The 22,654-nt window shown below is 43.0% G+C and overlaps 1 protein-coding gene across 1 annotated transcript in view; it reads right to left on the minus strand.

The window, feature by feature from the left end:
- Positions 1-22,654, minus strand: part of Adgrv1 (adhesion G protein-coupled receptor V1) — a 530,822-nt gene that overhangs the window by 322,851 nt on the left and 185,317 nt on the right. Inside the window, 7 exon segments of the mRNA XM_050152479.1 lie at positions 2,890-3,061; positions 4,044-4,161; positions 7,727-8,826; positions 10,833-10,968; positions 13,007-13,181; positions 15,536-15,679; positions 21,772-22,245. Coding sequence (XP_050008436.1) covers positions 2,890-3,061; positions 4,044-4,161; positions 7,727-8,826; positions 10,833-10,968; positions 13,007-13,181; positions 15,536-15,679; positions 21,772-22,245 — 2,319 coding nt within the window.

Below are 22,654 nucleotides of genomic sequence, written 5' to 3' on the forward strand. Positions count from 1 at the left end.
TGAAAATAGAATTTTATGGACACACTGGAACAGGGGTGACTTGAATGGGAGAATCAGGTGAGAAGGGGAAGAGGGAGGTGAGGGAGAGAATATGGGGATGGACAGTTAAAATTAAGAGCCATTTGAGGGATAGTAAGGCAACCTAGTACAGTAGTAGTTTCCATATACATATGCGTGCACACACATGCACACACAGAGACACACACACACACACACACACAAAAATGTGAATGAAATCACCAAATAACAGGAGAGACAGAGCCCAACTGGACATCTCTTGCCACCAAATGACGCTTCCAGTACTAGGAATGTGTTACATCTAACTGAGCTGCTGGCCAAAGGAATCTGTCCCATGGAATCCCCCAAACAAGCAAGGTGGTTGTCAAGGCTTATAAACTGATGACAAGGCCCCATTGTTGAAGACAATACCTATACAACTCATTGAACATAGAGAAATCTAGCTGGTGCCTTACGTTCTAGCATCTTTGGTACAGGAAATTACTCTGTACATACCAAAGGATAAATGGAAATACCAACCCACTGGTGTCCTACCTGCACAATATGTTAATGCAATGGTGGCACAAACCTGTGGAAGTAACTAACACGTATCTGATTTTACTCAAGGCCAAGACCACAAGATGAAACCCATACCCAACCAACACTGCTTGGGTGACCAAGAACCTCAAACTGGAAAGCCACAGCCAGACAAGTGAAAGACTTCAGAACACACAGTCCTAAATGAGATGTTTCCGTTAAATCACTCCCCTTAAGGATCAGGGAAAAGATCCTGCAAAAGAGGAGGAAGCTGAAAGAGTGTATGAGTCAGAGGGGATAGAGGACACTCGGCAAACAAGGCCTTCAATTCAACAGAAGCAGCACACACGAGCTCACAGAGGCTGAGGCAGCAAGTGCAGTGCACTCCCAGGTCTGCATCAGATGCAGTCCCACAGGGAGGAGAAGTGGACACATCCCCCATCCCTGACTCAGAAGGCATCCACAACTGATGACCACCTGCAAATGAAAGTCTACTTCTCTCCCAGGGAGTCTCACTTAGGGAAAAACGACTCTTAATGGCAGGCAGTAGTAGATTTTTGTTCTTTTTTTTATATAGCACAGGTCTTTTGTACACACACACAAACACGCACACATATTACAGCTTTCGGTTTTATGTTTTTATGGGATTCTTGAGTGTGCGAATGGGTGAGCATCTGTGTCTATATCTGTTTATCGGGTCTATTCTTGGGCTTTTTTTCTCCTGTTTGTTTGTTTTGTACTATTCTGATATATTAGTTTCTGTTTTATCTTTTATTTTATTGTATTATATCATATTATGATATTGTTTTCCCTTAGAAGCCTGTTTGTTTTCTAATTAGAGACAGAAAGGGGATGGGAATGCACAGGAGAGGAGGTGAAGGAGCTGGAGGGGTAGCGGGAGAGGAAAGTGCAATCAGGAAATATTTTATGAGAAGAAATCTATTTTCAATAAAAAAATAAAAAAGAAACTCATCATTGCTCTTTCTTCACTTAAGCAGATAATAAGACTGCATATAAAGATTTAAACCTGTGAAGCAAAAACAAGTGAAGCAGAAATAAGGGCGGCAGTTGTCTCTTCCAACACAGCAGAATACTTGGGCTGAAGAAGAGCAGGCTGCTCTTCCATCTCCAGCAGGCTGCCCTCCTAGATACAGAGAGACAGAGAGGAGCAACCTCACCCTGGCAGAAGTTCTAACGGGGCTTTTATGCAGTTCGCACTGTGGAGTTTAAAGAATAGATTGTTCTGGGGAAACAGCGTACTGAGAAAAATATCCTTGAAGGCATGAATTAATAAAGAAAAAGTTAGTGTTCCAAGTGGATTACTTGATCGGTACTTCCCATGTGAAAGAACTAGAGGCAGGAACTAGGTCTCACAGCCCGACCAATGCTAAGTGGCAGTTACCAAGGGCAGCTTCGGTCATCAGTGACAAGTGGTCCTTCTCAGTTCCTGAACAACATCCCACAAAATATAAAAATATGTACGGAGACAGACTTAGACAATATTAGTATAAATATTATGGCAACTCTCAAATGGTGAAAAAAGGAGAAATAAAAAAACTAAAAGTTATGATGGCATTATCTTAAATCAGACTGGAGTGTCGAGAACAGCTTCAAGGCAAGTGTGTCCGTATGTGCTTTCTCTGCTATGTGAAGTTTGGGTTCAGGCAGGGAAGCCATTATGCTTTTGAACATTCTTATCACAATCTGGTGGGCAATTTTTTATTAGATATTTTAATTTAATAAATATGCATCAAAGAATGAATAGTACTGAGTGTACCTTAGACATTCAAGCATTCGAATCTCACAGAGAGTGGATAGAAATGCTTATTAGATTACTAAACAGGCATTGGTCATTGTGCCAATGTCCGTTTGGATGGTGCGGACTGTCTTGGCGGTGGGGTCAGTGTCTGCCTCCCAGAGCCACTTACAGCTGAACCAGTACTCATTTATCCAAGGATGTACCAAGTAGGCTTTCTGTGCCTCTTTTTATAAATCAAAACTCTGCTACCCAAGGTATGTGAAAAGAGAATAAAGTTCCTTCACGTATAAATAGAAGAAGAAATGTTTGTGAATAGAATAAAATCAAAGCTGTAACTGGCTGTAGTCAGGAGAGATACTAATCCATCTGACACACAGCAAGTGGCTGGGTCAAAGGTACCCTAGAAAGGGCAAGAAGCAGAAACACAGAATGCACTATCAGTGAAAATTGACAATGGCATCCATTTTACATCTGACATCTTTGGTCTAATAAGGATGTTATGGCTAAACATAATCACCACATGATGCATAAGTTTCAGTAACTCTGCTCTGAGATGGAGAATTCTAAAGGAAAGGCTAGCAGTCCATCACACTTGCCTTCTCCGGATTGAGCTCGAGGTGGATGAAGCATCTTGTCTGACCCACTGTGCAAGTCGTGACCCCCGCCACAAAGCGCAGTTCATCAATTAGGTTCAGTCCCTCTTTCTGGAGAGTGAAAGCCGTTTGGTTAAGTGTGACTCGCCAAAAGACCTGCACATCTTCAAAGGCCCTGTGTACAAAACAAATGCGTGCAAGCAGTGAGAGAGTGACACACAGTCCCTGGCAGCTGTGCTAACTGTCCGTCCTCCTCGACAGAGTGGCGGCACGGAGCACTTCTAGAAGATGAATAGAAAACTACAGCTAGAGTCTCCATAGAGTTCTCTGATGCGCACTGGTCGGTAATGAACCAGTGAAGAAAGTTAAGTCAAATTCTTTCTGTCCAACATAACAAAAACGTGCAGACAAAAAGGTAGGGATAATCTCTAACTGCAAGCAAATGAATATTTGTCTTTTCTCAATAATCTCTCTAGAGGACGATACTACTCCTAAATATAGCTATAATCATAACATTTAAAGCAAAACGATGTCCTACATTTTGACAGAATTAGGTCCCAGGTGGAGGCATTCATCCATACAAGTGTGTATGCGCTGAGACCCAAAGTCTCACTACAGAATCCGGCTGCACGGAAAGCTCTGGTGCTGCCAGTGTCTCTGGAGCTCAATGGTTAGAATCAGTCTTCTCAGAGTGCTTATCATGACAAAGTGATGGCCTAAATCATCTGACAGTGATTTAGACAGTGTGAAAAATGTTCTGGGCACTCCTATGTTATGGTCAAAACCCCGGTGTGTCCAGTAATAGATGGACAATGACAGCATCTCCAAGCTAGTGGGCTGCTTCGGCCAGTAAAAGCACTAGTCATCCTAGCCTGTGGACTTGAATTTCATCCCATGGGAGAAGAAAAGTGACAACTGAAGGTTGTCCTCTGACCGACCCATACCATCAGATGGGCACGCCCCACACCACAAGTAATAAAAATGTTTTTAATTATAAAAATGTATATTAATACTGACTAACTAGCTTGCAGAAAACCTTCTATCGACACTCACTCTGCCCTCATGATTCTGTATACAAAGTTACATCTACACACTGACATACGTGCGCATATACATATATCCAACCACCCCACACACACACGCACACACACACTTACCTGTTTGGCTGCCTTGTGACAGCTAGGTGCTGTCTGCTCTCACCAACTCCTTCCCTCAGTTCCAGGCCTCTTTGGGATTCCTCACTGAAGCCTATGATGCCATTGTGGAAGTCACTCCCTGGAAAGGAAAATGGAGAGCTCTAATGCACCTAGGAACTGATGCCCCCCCCCCCAGTGCCACAATAGTCTTCATAGCCCAGAGGAATAAATGAGAAGTTCACAGTGGGAGGGCAGAACTATAATTTCTAATAATTTTTTTCTAAAACTATTCCCAAACAAGAAAAAACAAAATAGAGTAAAATGAGGCAAAAGTCCTCAAATTGAGGCTGGATAGGATTTTCTAAGGAGATCACACAGCACATTTAACAGTCACTTGCAGTGTACATCCCACAGAAAATGAACTCCATCAGAGCAACGACTGTCTTGACAGCTGTGCTCCCGGGACAAGAGCAGCAGCTCCTGGCAAGTGGTTAATAAGTATTTGTCAGGGAAATCAACTATGTAAGTAATTCACCTTTTTGTAAGTAAGTTGACAGTTATTTCACACACTTCCTTCTCTGCTCCAGACAGAGAGAGAGAGAGAGAGAGAGAGAGAGAGAGAGAGAGAGAGAGAGAGAGAGAATGGTTGTGCAACTCCTGAGAATCGGGAGTGTTAGAATTTCAGATTATAGGAGATTATAGGAACCATTACACACACACACACACACACACACACACTGTTTCTCTCTCACACACACTCTCACGCATACTATCTCTCTTTCTCTCTCTCTCTCTCTCATACATACACACACACACACTCTCTCTCTCTCTCTCTCTCACACACACACACACACACAGCATGCTGACACAGTTATTGCGTGTCCAGCCAGCACAAGAGTGAACGTGGATTAGGCCAGCATCTTAACTACGTAACTGTTGTCTTGTTCTGAGTATCCCAGTCTTTCAAAAGCAATCAGCCTCAAACACAACTCTAGCTCAATCTCTCCACTCTGAAGAGTAAGAAAACCTGGATACACGCATCATAGACATGCACTCCCCTGTGCTTTTCGTCAGCTAGATTTCCAACCCTCATTTTCATCAGTGAATCATTATAATCATTTCTTAGCTGAACATCAGAATATGATGTTTTCTCTTTGGTAGCAATTCTTGCCCACACACCTTTGGTTCTCTTCTTTCCTGGGAGTTTACACTTCCCTGTTTTCTTTGTAGGGCAATAGCCACTGATGGGTGCTGTAGTAACTCCTTCAGCCAATAGCCTTGAAAATGCCAGCCCACTTTGGGTGTGGTCTCATGTACTAATATGCAGATGTAAAGCGTCTGCCAGGCCCTTGGCTGCTGGAGTCGGTTCCAGTTCCCAACGCATGTAGAGGACTGTGGATCTCTACTAAGTTCTGTGAATTTAATCCCTAATAAATAAGCCTTTATTATATTCCATTCTGGGCAAGTGTGGAATTCTTTCACACAGCAACAGATCGGGGTTTAATTAACATTCTATTGTCACAGCTACAATAAATTGAGCTACATTTTTAGTGAGGTGGTTTTAGATGTGACAGATTTATCACTTGGCTTATTTTAAAGTTCTAACATTTAAATGGGAAAAGATTATGAAAACTGGTTGAGTGTAATAAGAATCAATAAAGTTAATGATCTAATTAAAACAGAAATATTATTAAGAGAAAAGGCCAGGTTATGGCAGACTAGATGGCAGGATAAAAAATAAAAGACCTTAAAATAATGCAGCCATGTGGACATTACAGGTGACAGTATCAGGTGTGTTATATCTCTTGACACTAAAGGACAGGAGTCTATTGCATCCCATGCAGATGACAGAGAATCCCACACTGCTCAGATGATTGAACATCCCATGCAGGTGACAGAGAATCTCACAATGCTCACACGTTTGAGGGGCACAGAACTGGTATCTGGGCAGACTTGGTGTGTCACATTGCCTGATAAATGCAGAAGCAAATCCATTCCAAATGCCATACTGACCATGAAAGAGCCCTCTGCCAACCACCTACACAGGGCTAGAGTCCTTTCTATTACACAGAAACTAATGGAGCACTGTTTGGAACAGCAAGGAACCTCAAAAGAACCGTTTTTATTTTCACTGGACTGAGTAGACCACACTAATTAATAGATATTTTGGCTGTCAGCGGTGGTCATATCTGAATGGCTATAATAAAGCAAAATCTTTAACCCATAGAATGTGAGTGTGGTGCTTAATTCCAAATTAATTTTAGTAGAAATATACAAATCAATTAAGCCAATATAAAACGCTTTCAGAAATGAGTTAAAATTTACAATGCTCCCAATAAACTGTTGGAATAGGAATGGTATTAATTATAATTAGTGAAAAGTTGTAGGATAATATTAATAGGAGAAACACTATAAAGGAAGTTACTATGACATCATAGCTGAATGATTAAAATAGCATGAATACAAGACAGCATTGTGCTCTCCTGGTGAGTCCTGAGAGTGCGCACAGTATATAGGTAGTTAATAGCATGGTATTGTATTATATACTCTGAGATTGCTAAGAATAAACCTCAGATGTTCTCACCATGGAAGCAGTAAGTACTTGAGATGCTATATATGTATGTTAACTTGATTTAATTATTTGAAAATTTATTCAAACATTTCATTCCATGTATACAAAGAATACGAAGGTAATACATAGTCAAAATAAAACAAAATCATGAAGTGGCCTCATTACTACTTTAGTTAGTTATTGACAAGCTGATCTACTTTATCTAATGAAATATATAACGTTATTTCAAAGACTAAACTATAAGTTACCACCAAATCACGATGTGTGAGGAACTCCTAAAATAACTAAAAATGTAAGCTGCTGTTTTATGTATGTGTATATGATATATACACCTATATGTGAAAGGGGAGAAATAGAGGCTGCAAGGCATTAACTGTTCATTTGCATTAGATCAAAAACCATACACAATTTTAAACTAAATAACATAAATGGATAGGACTCTGTATGTGTGTATGTACATGTACATTTGTGTGTGTGTGTGCGTGCACATGTGTGTGAGTGTATCCAACTACTAAAATGATTATATAAATTGTGTTGGGTCAAAAATGAATAAAAGACACTAATTTTAATCTAATTCATAACAAATACAGAGAATTTCATGACAATGGATTTTTGTTTTAGGACTGTTTACTGAAAATGGCTCAAAAATTTACAATTAAGGTTCCAAAACAAGATAAACAATCATATGTTTGGACATCAAACCCAATATTTTTCTAGAAAAAAAATGTGTGGATTTATGGACTTTTATCTATGTTGTGCAGACCATGTACCTGACTCTTTCTATGTAACACACAGAATAGATTAGATTATAAAGCATGAATTCATGCTATAGTTCATTACTTTAGGAAGACAACTAGGTTTTGTTGCTAATGTTATTTAGACAGGATTTACTGTGTAGCCCTGGCTGACCTAGAACCCACTATGCAGACCAAGCTGGTTTTGAACTTAAGAGAGCTCTGCCTGACTCTGTCACCTGAGTGCTGGGATTAACGGAGTATGCTACCATGTCTATTCTAAAGGAAGACACTTTTTACTGAGCTACACGGAAGTCAAACGTCTTAGGTTGAAGTTCAGACAAACTGCTCTTCCTACAACACTGCACTACATGTTCTCCGTCCTATGCCGCCATTACCTGTGATAATGATGACGGCAACCGAGGAGAACCCAGAGCTGTCCTTTCCTCTCACAATCTGCGCTCCTCCTCCAGGGTCTGTGAGGAACACATAGAAGAATTCCTGCCCCTCAGGTTCCTCATCATCGAGAATCTGAACCGATATTTTATGTTCCCTTTCCCCGTCTAGAAATGTAAGAGTGAGCGCCTGTTCTTCAAAGTCTTCTTCTTCAACGGCCCACGTTAGGTTGGCAACTCCATAGACATACTGAAAGGGCCACACATCGGGTTCCTTCTGAACACATCTTCCACCAAATGTCTTCGCTGTTACACTGACATTGCCTGTGAACCCGCCAGTCCTCTGGAAGAGGATTTCTGCAGTGCTCAACGCGCTATTCTTCCTTTCCTCTGGCACGTAAATGACGGGAGGCCCAAGACTGAGCATCCCATAGACGCCATCAGGAACAAATCCTGGAGCCAAGTCCGGCTTCTCGGACAAGGCCGCAGGAGTGGCGACAAGCTTCTCGGGGGTGGCAGGCACACCTGCTGTCTCTGTACCAGTGGCAGACATCTCAGTGGTGTGTGGGGTTGCAGTCACCCTGCTTGTGCTAGGGTGTGTGGTGGGACTTACTTCAGCGGCAGGAAGAGTGCTGTCAAGCGCCACCATCACGGCTGTCGTCGGGACAGAAACACCCACTCCAGCTAGGTCATCATTGTCCAGTATGGTGACCACTGCCACACTGTGATCTAGATTTAGACGAGGTCTCCAATTCGCATCACCCTTTCTCGGTCCCCTGTTTTCTACTGAAGTAAGATTAATGTAAAAAGTTTCTTCTGTCTCGGGAAGCTGATCATCAGTAATGGTTATTTCAAAATCAGCCTCAGCTTGGAACCTCTGAAAAGAAACTCGGCCATTCTGAACGGGCTCAAAGTCTTCCAGCGGCTTGGCACTGCCTGCAGTCATCGAGTAGGAGACCGTGATCAGATCACTATGAAACCCAAACAGTCTTTGCACGTGTATTCGGATCCTCTGTGCATCCTCCGACACTGTGAGATTTCTTGAACTAGGGGAAAACTGGAAGACTCCCATGGGTTCGATTTCGGCAGTAGCAAAGCCTGATCTGGAAAAAATGAAATCATGAGAGCTGGTATGATGCAGAAAGGCCACTAAAGAGTTCTTCGGGGCTTGGCATGCTGCCCACCCCTCTAAACACTCTAGAGAACCTGTGCACCTTCAAATCCGGAGGCCATACTTCCACACTGGTAAGGAAAAGCACAAGGGAGGCACGAGCGGAGGCAGCAGCGGCGGGGACAGGACCTAACAGATTAGGGAGGTGCACGTCTGAGCGCAGATGCCCTGTCACACAGGAGCAGTGCTCTGAGGGTAAAGGAAGGGGTTCTGTGGCCAGGACAAAGGGACACAAACCTCTAGGATGCTCTGAAAGCTGGCTTCCTCTCACAGCTACCAAGCAGAGCTATTTTCCTATACTGTGAGCAAAATTCTTGTGTCTTCCAGCTCTTGATAAGGAAACTATTCTCTTGGATGCGAGTTGGAAGAAAGAAATATCATTGGTTGAACAATTTATCCTTAACTCTTTTCTATGCATTTTTATTGGTGATAATTACACCAGAAGTTATATTTCGTAGAATACTAGCCTGTTCCTGACCACAAACATATTTTCTTTGGGTAGCATTTATGAAAATTACATACAAATATGCTTATATTTATATATTGACAGGTCAAATTATCAATTACATGCATTTGGGTGATTTTTAAGTTGCATACCTCGTGTCTTTCTGTCCACTGAGGAGCTTATAAACTACAGCGAGGAGGTCAGACAGTGCTCCGAGAGCCTGAGCCACATACTGATATGGAATGTAAGATATCGGGCTCATTACATAATCTATCTTGTCCTGGTCAGTGTTTTGTCGACTTGATGGAAGCTAGAGTTCTTGGTGAAAAGGAACCTCAAGTGAGAAAATGCCTCCATCAGCAGGCTTGTGGTCAAGTCTTGGGGCATCTTCCTGATTGATGATGAACTGGGGAGGCCTCAGACCACTGGGAGCAGTGCTACCCCTTCCCTGTGGCCTGGGGCTGTACAAGTGTGCTGAGTAAGCCACGAGGAGCAAGCCAGTAATCAGCATTCATCCATGGTTCTCACTTCACATCCCTGCCCCGACTTCCCTCAGTGACGGCGTGTGACCTGAGATCATGTGACATAAACCTCTTCCTCCACATTTCTTTTGGGCATGCATTCTATGATATCAATAAAAAACTAACTAGAATACCACCTCTCGGTTCCTTTCTTCATTTATAAGGTGGGACACATGATGCTGAGAATGTAGTGGACAGCAGAGGTAGCAGAGCAGGGAGGCTTACAGACATCCCTGGTTTTAGGGTAAGCACTAGAAATCTATTTGTCATTTATATTGGTGCTAAAGATCTTTAAATTTGTTACCTGACGTATTTTCTTTGGACTAATGCTATCTTAAATGGAATATGTATAATCGAACCATACCTGTCTCTGCAGATAACTATTCTCGATCCGCAGACATGTATGTAAGCATTCTTGTACTTACATGAGTCCATTGCTGTGTCTCTCAGCCCTGTCTGGAATTCTGGCAAAGGCCATGCCAAAAAAGAGCAAAGTCAACTGTGTTTAGGTAGAACACAGTTTTCTGAAAGTATACTGGGTTCTGTGTAAACAGCCATTACAGATAAATAGCAGCACTAAATAGAATTAAACAGAAACGAGCCACTGATTTCAGCAAGCTCACTAACTGTGATCCTTTACGAATATTTCTAATGGTGTGGGGAAATACGAGTTTGCAGCTCTTCCACAGAGAACAGCTGCTTTTCGAAACAGGAAGCTGCATCATTAGAGAATCTGAGAGTCCCAGCATCAGTTCTGAGGCTGGAGGTCAAGGTGAGCTCACTGCAAGGCAGAGAAGGTAGGTCGCTAGAGAATGTGCTCTCCTCCATCTCTGGCTGCAAGCCATGCGTTGCTCCACACCAGAACTTCATTTGCCTCTGCATCAAGGCAGAGCACCTCATGGTCTCTTGTTCAGGTCTGACGGAAACACTGGAACATAATTTCCTCAGATGGTGAAATTACCCTGGCCGTACCGAAGCTGCGCTCCACCCGCAGTGTTGCTCCTCAGGCCTGACAGGTGAAGGACAAAGGCCTCTGGCCGGCCAGGGCTGGGAAACGCCCACAGCACCATTCCCTTCCTCCGTTCTCCATGCAGAAAGGAAAGACTCCCTGGAAGAAGAACGATGGAGAAAGGTCTGACCACTGCTCACCGCTGTCTTTTAAATTCTATTCTATGTGCATGGGTATTCTGCCAGCATGCATGTCTGTGTACTGTGTATGTGCGGTGCTGTGGAGGCCAGAAGAGGACATAGATCCTAGAGGATCTATGAGTCACAGGCAGTTCTGAGCAGTCCAGTGGGTGTTAGGAATGGAACCTAGGTCCTCTGGAAAAGCAGCCAGTACTCTTAACCACTGAGCCACCTCTCTGGGCCACTTGAGCTCCTTAAACTGAAATTTGACACTAAAACACATTCTGAAATGACTTCTTTTCCAATATTTGATTTGGTTCCAAAAAGATAAAATGTTTAATAAATGGAATGAGAGATAAGTACATTTATAGGTATTTCCTGAGGCTGCATAGCCCTGTTTCTCAGCCCCTCCTTCCTTCTTTTCCCCTTCCCCTCCCACCTCCCCTCTGTCCTGTCCTCTCCCCTCCTCCTTCCCCTTTTCTTTCCTTTTCCTTCTCCTCCCTCTTTCTCTCCAATTACCAAATCAAGCACTGTAAAGAGAATGGCTAGAACTGTGTTAGGCAAGTCTTCCTGTAAGTTTGGTGTTAAGATGTGGTTTAAATTCTAGACATTGCCATCACAAGAATTTGGGTAAAACATTACAATATGTATATTTTACTTTAGATTACTTTATAAGAAAATATCATGAGTAAGACAGATTATAACTCTTAAGAACAGCCAATTGATTTAGGAATTATATTTATTATTCATTAATACTCAAATGTTATTATAAAATCTCCAAAGAGTAATCTAATTGATTTAAAAATATATACCCATTATTTGTGATTTCCATTATTGTTTAACCAAATTATTATAAATTCACTAAAACATTTTAAAAATTTACATTCAAACAAAGTCACACACAACAGGCACACAAAGAAGATTCCTACATAGACTGCAAGTGCCTCGTTATACATGGGCGGACACAGCAATGCACAGATTATAAGTGCCTCATTATACATGGGTGGACACGCAATGCAAATGATAGAAAGGACAGAAGAGTAACAATGAGAAAGGTGGAAAAGAGTGGCTGAAATGCAGGTAAGAAAGATAATAAACTCTCTTTTATTTATGGGATGAGCCAAAAAGAAAGTAGGAAGCATCAGTAGCTGATACATTCTATCTGGGGTCATAGGTGATGGATGCGAAATGCTCTGCCTAAGGCAACTCTAGCGCCATGGTATCTCCAATGATTCGTAGACGAATTCATTCTACAGTGACTGATACTTCCACCGCCATGGCAGCTGATAGAACACTGCAGTCATTTGGTATCGCAATTCTGTTCTCATCCTCTAAAGGGCTTCAGTTGTCATTCAGTTTCTCACCTAAATGAAACCTCAGAACACACCATCATTCCAACTGAGGAAATATGGATCTCAGCACTTTTATCAGTCTTGAGATTTGTGAGTCACAGTAACATTTGCCTGGTGAGCAAGAAACACTGTAAATGGGAGGAGGTGGAAAGTTCTAAGACAGAGATGGGGAGTTGGTCGCAACTACCATCAGGGGAAACCGCAGTCTGCTCCGGGTACCACAGCTGAGGTCACACCATCCAACATCCACACCTTACTGCTCTCAATGGACTACTGGCATCAACTTAAACTCAAGCATATGGAGTGACGCCTGCCCATTTGTCATAAATGCTGGAGAACACGAGATAGGTGCAAGCTGTGTCTCTTGATTGCTGTGTCAGACAAACAGGATACTGAAAGTGACTTTTAACAAATTCCTAAAGCGTTGACAGAGCCGTGTGCTCGCTCTTCCTCAACTGAACATGGCATTCAAGCATTTCAATTTGATTGGAAAGTTCCTCCCCTCCTCGCCAAGGAGTAGATATCACCATAGATATGCAAAGGAGCACTACCTCAACTGGGAGCACTGAATTAGGACTCACACAGCTGTGTCCAGAGGAGGAATGACCCTGGATAGCCATCACTTTTACAGCACCCTGCAGCTGGGCTAGAAGAGCCACAACTCACCCAGTGTTGGAGTCATGTTGCCGATAACAACAGGCTCAGGGATGTCTGACCCAGGGGCGTATCCAATGGTCCAGGCCACAGACAGCCTTCCGTATGTGCCCCACCTAGAAACCGTGACTTGGCTTGTGCCGGCTGTGATGTCCAAGAGTTGGAAAGCACTGGATTCAAATCCAACCTGAAAAAAGATAGGCTTTGAGGACTCAACTCCTGTCTAAATGATCCTGGGCTCTGAAACATGGGTGAAATAGTAACTCCGCTTTGGATAATACAATTTATTCCCACCTACGATAATATATTCAGAAAAGAAGTACTTAAGGAAATCTGATTTGAAATTTCATTCTGCCCATCCTTCAGATTATAGTTTTTAGCTTTCTTTTTAAATATGTAATGGTTTGAATTATAAAATATCCAAAAAATGAATGTAATAATAATTAAATGAAATCAAAGCAAAAGAGTGCAAATTACATTGCTTTAAAAGTTTATGGTGGCTATGTGTCTCTCGTTTAATCATCCTTTGAAGAGGCTAACTCACTAGATTGCAGACAGTCACACTGAAATCCCAATCTCCCTGCCTCAGTTTCCACAGTGCTAGGCTAACAGACATGACCCACATGGCCAGTTCTTAGAGAACATTTTAGTGTGGCTTCTTAACTGGAGTCTTCCAGTCTCTCTAGAACTGAGAGTCGCCTCTCACAGTTTTAACATTCCCTTCCTTCTTCCTCAAAGTAAGACTGCATATTAAGGTTTCTGGTTTATTTTTGAGGCACATTTGATATTGACATTTCTGTGAGACAGACAGTACACTTGCTGTCTGTCTATTTGTTCCACTGGAATGATTATGCTCCACACAATCATCAAGGAAGAATCCATGTTGAGGGTAACTCTCCCCGGGTTTATGACCTAGAGCTGAAGTTCATTCTGATCTGTGGATTATAGGACATCAGCCTGATTTCCAGTCTTGTCCTCTCTGAACGAATAGCTCAAGTTACATCCCTGGCCTCAGTCATTACAATGGAAATCTAGTTATCACTAAACCAACATTGTAGATGAAGACTTATCTTCCCTTTTAAAGTTCTGATGGGGCACATCTGCAAGTGTGGATGTCCTGAGGATACTTCTGGAGCTCAGGGTGCATCCAAGTGTGATGCCCTGAGGACACTTCTGGAGCTCAGGAGTGCATCCAAGTGTGGATGTTTTGAGGGCACTTCTGGAGCTCCATAGGGACACTTTGGAAGCCAGAGAGCAATGGAACTTTAAAATGCCTCTTTTCTTTCTGGAACCAGGGCCCTGGTTACTGTGGCCCTGGACTTGGACCACATGGTGTAGACTTAGCTGGTCACACAGTGATCACATGACTCTGCCTCCTGGGATTACAGGTGTTTGCCACCATGTATGATCTGTTTTGGTTGTTTGTAATGTTCGTGGACTCCATTAGGGGCAGAATAAATTCATTCCCTGTGGAGAAGTCCAGGAGACAGCAGCTGAAGGACATCCACCAGTGACCTCAGATCATCCACATACACGCCCCGCGCAGACCTCTGCCCCATGCCACACCCCTGCAAGGCCAGGCTGCAAGGCCAGGCTGCAAGGCCAGGCAGGCCCCTTCTGAAGCAGTGGGGCAGGGCTATGTCTCGAGGCAGCTTGGGAAAACTCACGCCGCAGCCCATTTGCACCTTTTTTTTTTTTTTTTTTTTTTTTTGGAAAGAACCTAAAGGAAAGGTTTTTGTTTTGTTCCTGGCGGGCCTTTGAAGTGACCGAGAATCATCTTTTTCCACAGAGACGGTAAACGACTCGCAGACTCGGGTTAGAACACCTCCCCACACTGGCGTGCATCAGCACAGACTTTCTGTCAGGCAAAGCCCAGGTATTAAAGGTGAACACTGTCAGCAGATGAAAGCGTCTACACTGCTTCATTCTGATTTTTAATTACTTAGCATGAAATGCCTCAATAATAAAGATTTAACATCAACACTTAGAAATTTTGGCTTTAGGTGACTGGTCCTTTTAAAAGAACCTTATATTCTAGACCAGCTGTACAAGATAAAAATCTTTCAACACTGCTGAAAAGGCACATAAATCTTCTAACTAATATTGAAAATTGACAAATTATTTTTATATAATGGATCTTTTGATATTCACAGGTCTATTTTAAACTTGAGAAAGTTTAGAACTTTAAAATCCTAAAAACAAAAACAAATAAACCTGAAAAATCCCTTTCATAGTCTTCTCCTGGTAGGTCAACCATGCTTCCATGGACAGGCCCACCCCAAACACATGTGCAGCACAAACTGAGTTTGGTAAATTTTAAAAAGGGGGACAGGTGAGTGAGTGGAGAGGTGAGGCATACAGCTTGGCGGCATTATGGGGAAGGAGAAGAGAGCGAACATGACCAAACTTCACTGCATTCAGCTCGCAAAGAAAAAGAAGAACAAAAAAAGCATGTAAATATTAATTCTTGAAAACCTTAGTCTTCCTGTTCGTGCTGCCCTCTTGTGGTTTCATGAGAGAACTACACCCAGAGCCAATTACCTGGGAATTGGCAGCTTCCTCAGGAACGGGAAGGATGGCAGATTTTGCTTCCTGGAGAATTGTTGGCAATCCATAGAGAGGTTCACTCAGAAGCACCACAGACACCAGTTGCACAGTGAAATTAGAGCCCAGGGGTAGAAAGACCTGGAAACAAAGGTTAGACAATCTTCAGAGTGAAATAGAGGCATGTGGCCTGGGTCACAGCACATGGCCTAAGTTCCGTGGGTGCGGGCCTTCCAGGTGTTTTTAGAGGGTGGTGTGCAGCTGTGGTGGTAGAGAATAAACACACAAACTTACAACATGTGGGAAGAATGGGACAGGAAGCACATAGTGGGGTGAAGGCAGCTAGCCCAGGGAGACCCACTTCCTCCCTCTCCATTAAGAGTAACAAATGATTCTAAAGATAGCCACCCAGAATGGAGGGTGACATGGACACCCTTGTCATTTCAATACTTTGTGCAAATAAAACCATAAGCACTGGTGCTAGATGATGCATGTCAAAGTTTAGCATCTAGCAAGCTGGGCCATCCTGGGCTCACAAGCTGTTGTCAGACTAGGGCTGTCTGGAACCTGCGGTGTATCTTCTCATCCAAACACGGCTATGATGACGGCTCAGCCCAACTCAGTACCAAACCAGGAACATTCCTAAAAACATTGCATTTCGCCTGTGGAGCATCACAGCTTTTTCCCCACTGTGAACTTCAACATAATCCTGCCCTTAGACCCACAAAACAGCATTGCTTCGAAACGTGCAACATGAGAAAGTACAGATTTCATTCTCTCAAGATGACATTCTCTAAACGAAACTTTTGGGTCAATACCAAGCAAGCAAACCACAATATTGTTTGGGTTTTTTTTCTTATTTTATGTATACAATATTCTGTGTGCATGTCTGCAGGCCAGAAGAGGGCACCAAACCTCATTACAGATGGTTGTGAGCCACCATGTGGTGGCCAGGAATTGAACTCAGGACCTTTGGAAGAGCAGGCAATGCTCTTAACCACTGAGCCATCTCTCCAGCCCCAAACCACAATATTGTTAAGTCCCAAAAATGACATTCACCTTTCCCAGAGGCCCCGTTCTTATCTACATCAGCCAATGGCTGGGCAGCTAATGGGGCTTTATTCCAATTTCATGACGAATAAAGGATCAGGTGGTATTGTAAAGTACCAAGTCATTTATGTGACCCTTCCTGCCTAGGCCTGTTCAGTACACACAAGACCTGGAGCAACTGACATTAAAGCTGAACATGAATCATGTTCGGGTCATATATGTAAGAATATATTTATATGTACATATAAATATACATACACACAGACATATATATCATGTTTGATAAATGTTGTGTACAATTAAAAACCACGTAAGAGCATGCTATAGAGATGGCTCAGAGGTTAAGAGCACTGGCTTCCTATCTAAAGGACCCAGGTTCAATTCCCAGCACCGACATGGCAGCTCACAACTATCTATAAGTCCAGTTCCAGGGGATCTGATGCCCTCTTCTGGCATCAGGAACCCAGACAGACCTACAGGTAAAACACTCATAATAACTAAATAAATAAATAAGTTTTCAGACAAACAATTGAAGATCCTATCCTATCTGTGCAGCTGATTACACATACCACATGTTTGTGATTAACTGTTACTGGATGTCTTAGATAAGGTTTGTATCCCTGTGATAAACACCCTGACCAAAAGCAACTTGGGGAGGACAGGCTTATTTCAGCTCCCAACACCCAGGTCACATCCATGAGTGAGGGAAGTCAGTGCAGGAACTCTAGGCAGGGACCTAAAGGCAGGAACTGAAGCAGAGGCCATGGAGGACCACCGCTTACTGGCTTGCTCCTTGTGGCTTGTTCAACCTGATTTCTTATACAGCAGTTGAGGGATGGAACTGCCCACACTGAGTTGGGCTTTTCTATTTGAATCATTAATCAAGAAAATGCCAAACAGCATTTATGTTGCCTGTAGGCTAATTATTTTTATTATGCAATCAATTAATAATTTTTCCAAGCCCAATCACAGTTTCCCCTCCTCCCTCCTCTCCTACCAATCCTTTCCCCAACCTCTCCACTTCTTCTCCCCTATTCATTCTTTCTTCATGTGTCCCACGTATGTCAGCCATGGCATACCAAGTTGAGGTAAGTCTAGGTACCCCCTCTCCTATTAAGCCTGGACAAGGCAACCTAGTAGAAGGAAAGGTTCCCAAAACAGCTAACAGACTCAGAGACAACTCTGCTCCCACTGTTAGAATTCCCACAAGAAGACCAAGCTACACTATAACATATGTGCAGAGGGAGTAGGTCAGTCTCATGTAGACTCCCTGGCTGTTGGTTCAGACTCTGTGGACCCCTATGAGCCCAGGTTAGTTGATTCTGTGGCTTTGAGATGTCCTTGACCCCTGTGGTGCTTACAATCTTTCCTCCACTTCTTTGCAAGATTCTCTGAGATCCTCCTAATGTTTGGCTGTGGGTCTCTGCATCTGCCTCCATCAGCTGCTGGATAAAGCCTCTCTGATGACAGTTGGGCTAGGCACCAACTTATAAGCATAGCAGAATATCATTAAAAATCATTTCGCTGGCTTCTTTTTTTCTTTTATAGCAGTTATGTTTTGTTTTAGCCTCTCATTCTGGCATTCAGACAGTGTCAGGGGTGGGCCCCTTATAGCTGCCCTTATAGTATGGGTCTCAAGCTGGACCAGTCATTGGTTGGCCATTCCCATAATTACTGTGCCAGCATATCTTGTAGGCATGGCTAATTGTAGGTCAGAGCTTATGTACTTGGGTTAGGGTCCGTTTCAGTCCCTCCTCCGAAGTCTTGTCTGGTTACAGGAGATGGCTAGTTCAAGTTCCATAGCCCCTAGTACCAGGACCCTACAGGCTAATCTTATGGAGGGACATTTCTCAACTGAAAGTCCCTCTTCCCAACTGACTGCATCTTGTGTCAGTTGAAAAGAAAGGAAGAAAGGAAGGAAGGAGGGAAGTAGGGAGAGAGGAAGGAAGGAAGGAAGGAAGGAAGGAAGGAAGGAAGGAGAAAGAGATAGAAAGATAAGAAAGAAAGAAAGAAAGAAAGAAAGAAAGAAAGAAAGAAAGAAAGAAAGAAAGAAAGAAAGAAAGAAACCAGTGGGACTTCTTTTGCACAGACAGAAAGCACATAACAGTAGGGCTAAAATCCCACTCCTCTGTGTCATTACTGAGCTTCTTACAATAACTGGTATAAACTTAGTGCTTAGTAGTTGATCCAAGTAGAAAGGTGTAACTGCTTCAGCATTGTGACTTACACTCCTCGAGCACCAGACTGATCCCTTCGGTGTGACAGTGAGTCACAGTGCCAGTCTGTGCCCATGAAGGATCACAACTGTAGTAACAACCTACAATCCAATCCTGGCGTTAGACCAATATTAAGGATGCTTTTAGCTTTCATAATCTGATAGAAACTTCCCTTGTTCATAGATGATCTTAAAGATCAGAAGCCACATACTTGAATCAGTTTTCCATAGATCTGCAAAAATGCAGGAACAACCGTGAAACCCATGCCTCACCAAAACTCTCAGTGTCTCCATTCACTAAACACCAACAAAAGACCTAGAAAAGGTTAAAAGGTTGCACAATGGTGGTTGGAAAGAAATGGTTCCCACAGGCCCATAGGCAGGGGCACTAGTAAGAGATATAACTTTGCAGGAATAGGTGTGTAAGGGTGGGCTTTGAGGTCTCAGATACTCAGCAGCCAAGCTTAGATATCTCCCTTGCTCTTCTTGCTGCCTGCTGATCTGGATGGAGAACTCTCAGTCTCCCCACCCCCCTCCAGCAGCAATGTCTGCCTGCACGCCTCCATGCATCCTGCCATGATGACAATAGACTAAACTTCTAGAATTGTAAGCTAGCCTCAATTTAATGTTTCCCTTTCTAACAGTTGCCGTGGTAATGGTGTCTCTTCACAGCAATAGAAACCTTAACTAAGACACATGCTAAGTACAAATTCTTGTAATAGGGGTACTGTTTGTCATGTAAAGGAGCCTAACTGTCATGGGTCATAAGCTTGTATGAAACGTGGATGAAACGTGGAGGACTACACTTCCCTGATGAAGGCGTAAATCACAAACAATCCCACACCAGTTTGGAATTATGATTAATAGGATGGTATTTATTTAAAGGGGAAAAAACTTACAGATCACCATCCCATAAAACAGCCCTCTGTGCAATCAGGAAGGAGTCTAGTCGCTGGAAACGGAGGAGGAAGGAAAGGGAGAGAGGAGAGGGAAGTGGCCGCTTTTTTTAAAAAGAGAGACCACGCCCCAACAGGCTGGTATCTCAGCGGCTATTGGCTGGAGGAGCGGAAGGACCTCCTGCAATACCTCCCCCTTTTGTTTAAGTAAGAGAGTTCTAAACCTACTAAGAATTTATATACAATAAGTACAAATATCCTATTCTAACTAGCTTAGGTCTTGTATAATAAATAACTTGGCTAAGTCATGAGAGAAAAGTAACTACATTTATATAGTTTTCAACCCCATCAAAGATCTGAGAAGGGAAATAATGTCACCTGAGTAATTAGGAAGTTCAGTAAAACAACTTCCAAAACATTCAACAAATCACAGAGACAACTAGCTACCTGGGCAATCACCCAAAGTCACGTTTGCAGTGTTGAAGCAACCAATTTGGCTAAGGCCTAATATAACTGGCATACCATTTTCAAAGGCAAGCAACTTTTCAAAACTATCTTACCCTGTCTTGGCAGGATATGACAGTCCTGTTTTATCCATTGATGCATGCAACACCTCCCCATGAGTGACTCACGGGTTTCTTTCTCCCCCCTTTCAGATCCTGGGAGCTTTGATCAGATTGCATATTCAAGGTGTAGCACTATCCTCAATTAAAGTTTCCTATTTACAACAGTTCTAGGCAGACCCATGGCATAGATTGGCAATGGAAGACATGCCATGCTGTCTATGAGTCTTCAGTTCTTCGCCAGTCTCCCGAATGTAGGACATGTCCGTCCACCTTCCGACCACTTCTGCAGAAAAGAATCTTTAAACAAGCAGCAAGTCTGGCCTCTCTCTTCTAGTCCTCCCTTAGCTGACGGGACAGACCAGCATGACTGACATCACTCCAGTGCTCAGTATGTCACTGAACTGTGCTGTGTGCTCCCCACAGGCTTCCGAATTCACTCTTCACCTTTCTCCACTGAGACAATACACTACACTCCCCATGACCTGGAGATTCCCTTCTAGTTTCACAAGGCAAGCTTCAGATTTTTCTCAAGGCTCTCATCTCAGTATTTTCTGAGCAGATTTCTCAACCATAAACTACAAATACCATCAAGTGGCAGGTGAATGAATTAAACTAGCATCTCTCATCTAATGGAGAATGACATGCATACTGTCCTTGCGATGATTTATAGAGCTGCTCAACCACTTCCTATGCGTTTACACAGAGAAGACTGCCAGGATCTTCTAGCAGACTTTGATCAGGGCATGGTGTGTGTATGTGTGTGTGTGTGTGTGGACATATGTGGCATGTGTTGTATCTGTGTGAGGGCATCTTATGTTTTCTCAACTATTACTTTATTTTGAGCCATGGCCTTTCATCTGGGACTCACTATGCAGATCTCACTGGCCTCAAACTAGCTGAGATCTACCTGCCTCTGCCCTCCAGGACTCTGTTGTTTCTTTACTTCCATGGGGATGGAAAACACATGTACATCACTGCTCCCATGTGAAGGCTGATTCTCCCCTTCCACCATGTGTGTCACGGGGATTAAAATTAGGTCATCTTAATGACAATGCCTTATTCCCTGAGCCATCTTACCCACCCAAGTCCGTGCCCCCTGTTACAGAGAAGTCTGTTAGACTCCCTACTCAATACCACTTAGACAGCCAAGGTCAGTTTCACTGCTACAAATCTCTAGTTACAGAAGCAAGACTATCAGGCTGTGTCTTTGTAGTTTTCCAAGCCCCGGGGAGCATGCTTCAGTTCCCAGTACCACTGCACTTCGTATGTACTAAACAAACGCCTTCCAAATCTGGATGAAATTCTAGCCACTGATTCTGAGTGGAAATCTGGTTGTCCACTCAGACTCTGCAATGCATTATGCAATAATTACTATGCATTTTCTAAGGCAGTTTTACGACTACCTTTAAATATTGAAATAAGCCTTTCAAAAGATCAGGGGTTACAAAGGGCTCTCCCAATGGAGTACTGCTAGAATTTTCAGGAATTTGAAATAATGATACATACCTGATTCTTTAAGGGCACCAAGTCTACTTTGTATGGGGTGCCATCTTTGATCACCAGCTGTCTCTCTTCATCTTCAGTAGCCACAGGGTGTTCTTCATTATCAGACAGTATTTGAAATCTAACGGCCACATCACCAAACATCCCGGCAAGGCGGGTAATATTAATCTGGAGGGACCTGCTGAGGTTCTGCCCAACCAGTACTGACTGACGATCTGAATACAAGGCAAACACGCCATGTGGGTCATCATTGGCAGACACAGAGAACCACGTGGTGCACTTTTCCAGGTCCAGTTCTGCACCGCCCTCCACAGAAACCAGCTGCACGGCATATTCTTCCTGTATCTCAGGGATATCGTCTGGCAGCAGTAGGACATCAAAGCTTGCCTCACTCTCTCCATCAGCGATGGGGAAAAAGCCACTGGTAGAAAGAAAGTCTCCAGTGACATCGAACTCGCTGTTCAGCTCCCAGTGCACCTGGGATGAAGAGAGGACAATCAGAGGTTACACAACTCAAAGTGTGGAGCAGGAAACCTCCCAGTTACATTTCCTCTGTGCCATGCAAAAAAGACATGCAAATTACATGTTGTTACATTTAGACAAACTGGGAACTATATACTAATTCGGAAAGTACATTAGGTCCTTTCAAAGAGAATCTGAAGGACAGAGTGTTTGTTAATCTTATTATTAAGATTATTATTATATAATCTTCTAAAAAAAAGACCACAATTTGAAAAGATAAAGAGAATCAAGTAAACTTTAAGTGTCAGTTCCACACAGACATCATGTTGTGAACGATGCACAATATTTCAAAGCCAAAAATCAGTATATGATGTATCCTAAATCATCCCTAGACATACATCCGGAGACCTGCATACCATACTGG

The sequence above is a fragment of the Alexandromys fortis genome, unplaced genomic scaffold (genome assembly GCF_014885135.2).
Source record: "Alexandromys fortis isolate MF-2015 unplaced genomic scaffold, M_Fortis_MF-2015_v1.1 scaffold_47, whole genome shotgun sequence".
NCBI classification, from domain to species: domain Eukaryota; kingdom Metazoa; phylum Chordata; class Mammalia; order Rodentia; family Cricetidae; genus Alexandromys; species Alexandromys fortis.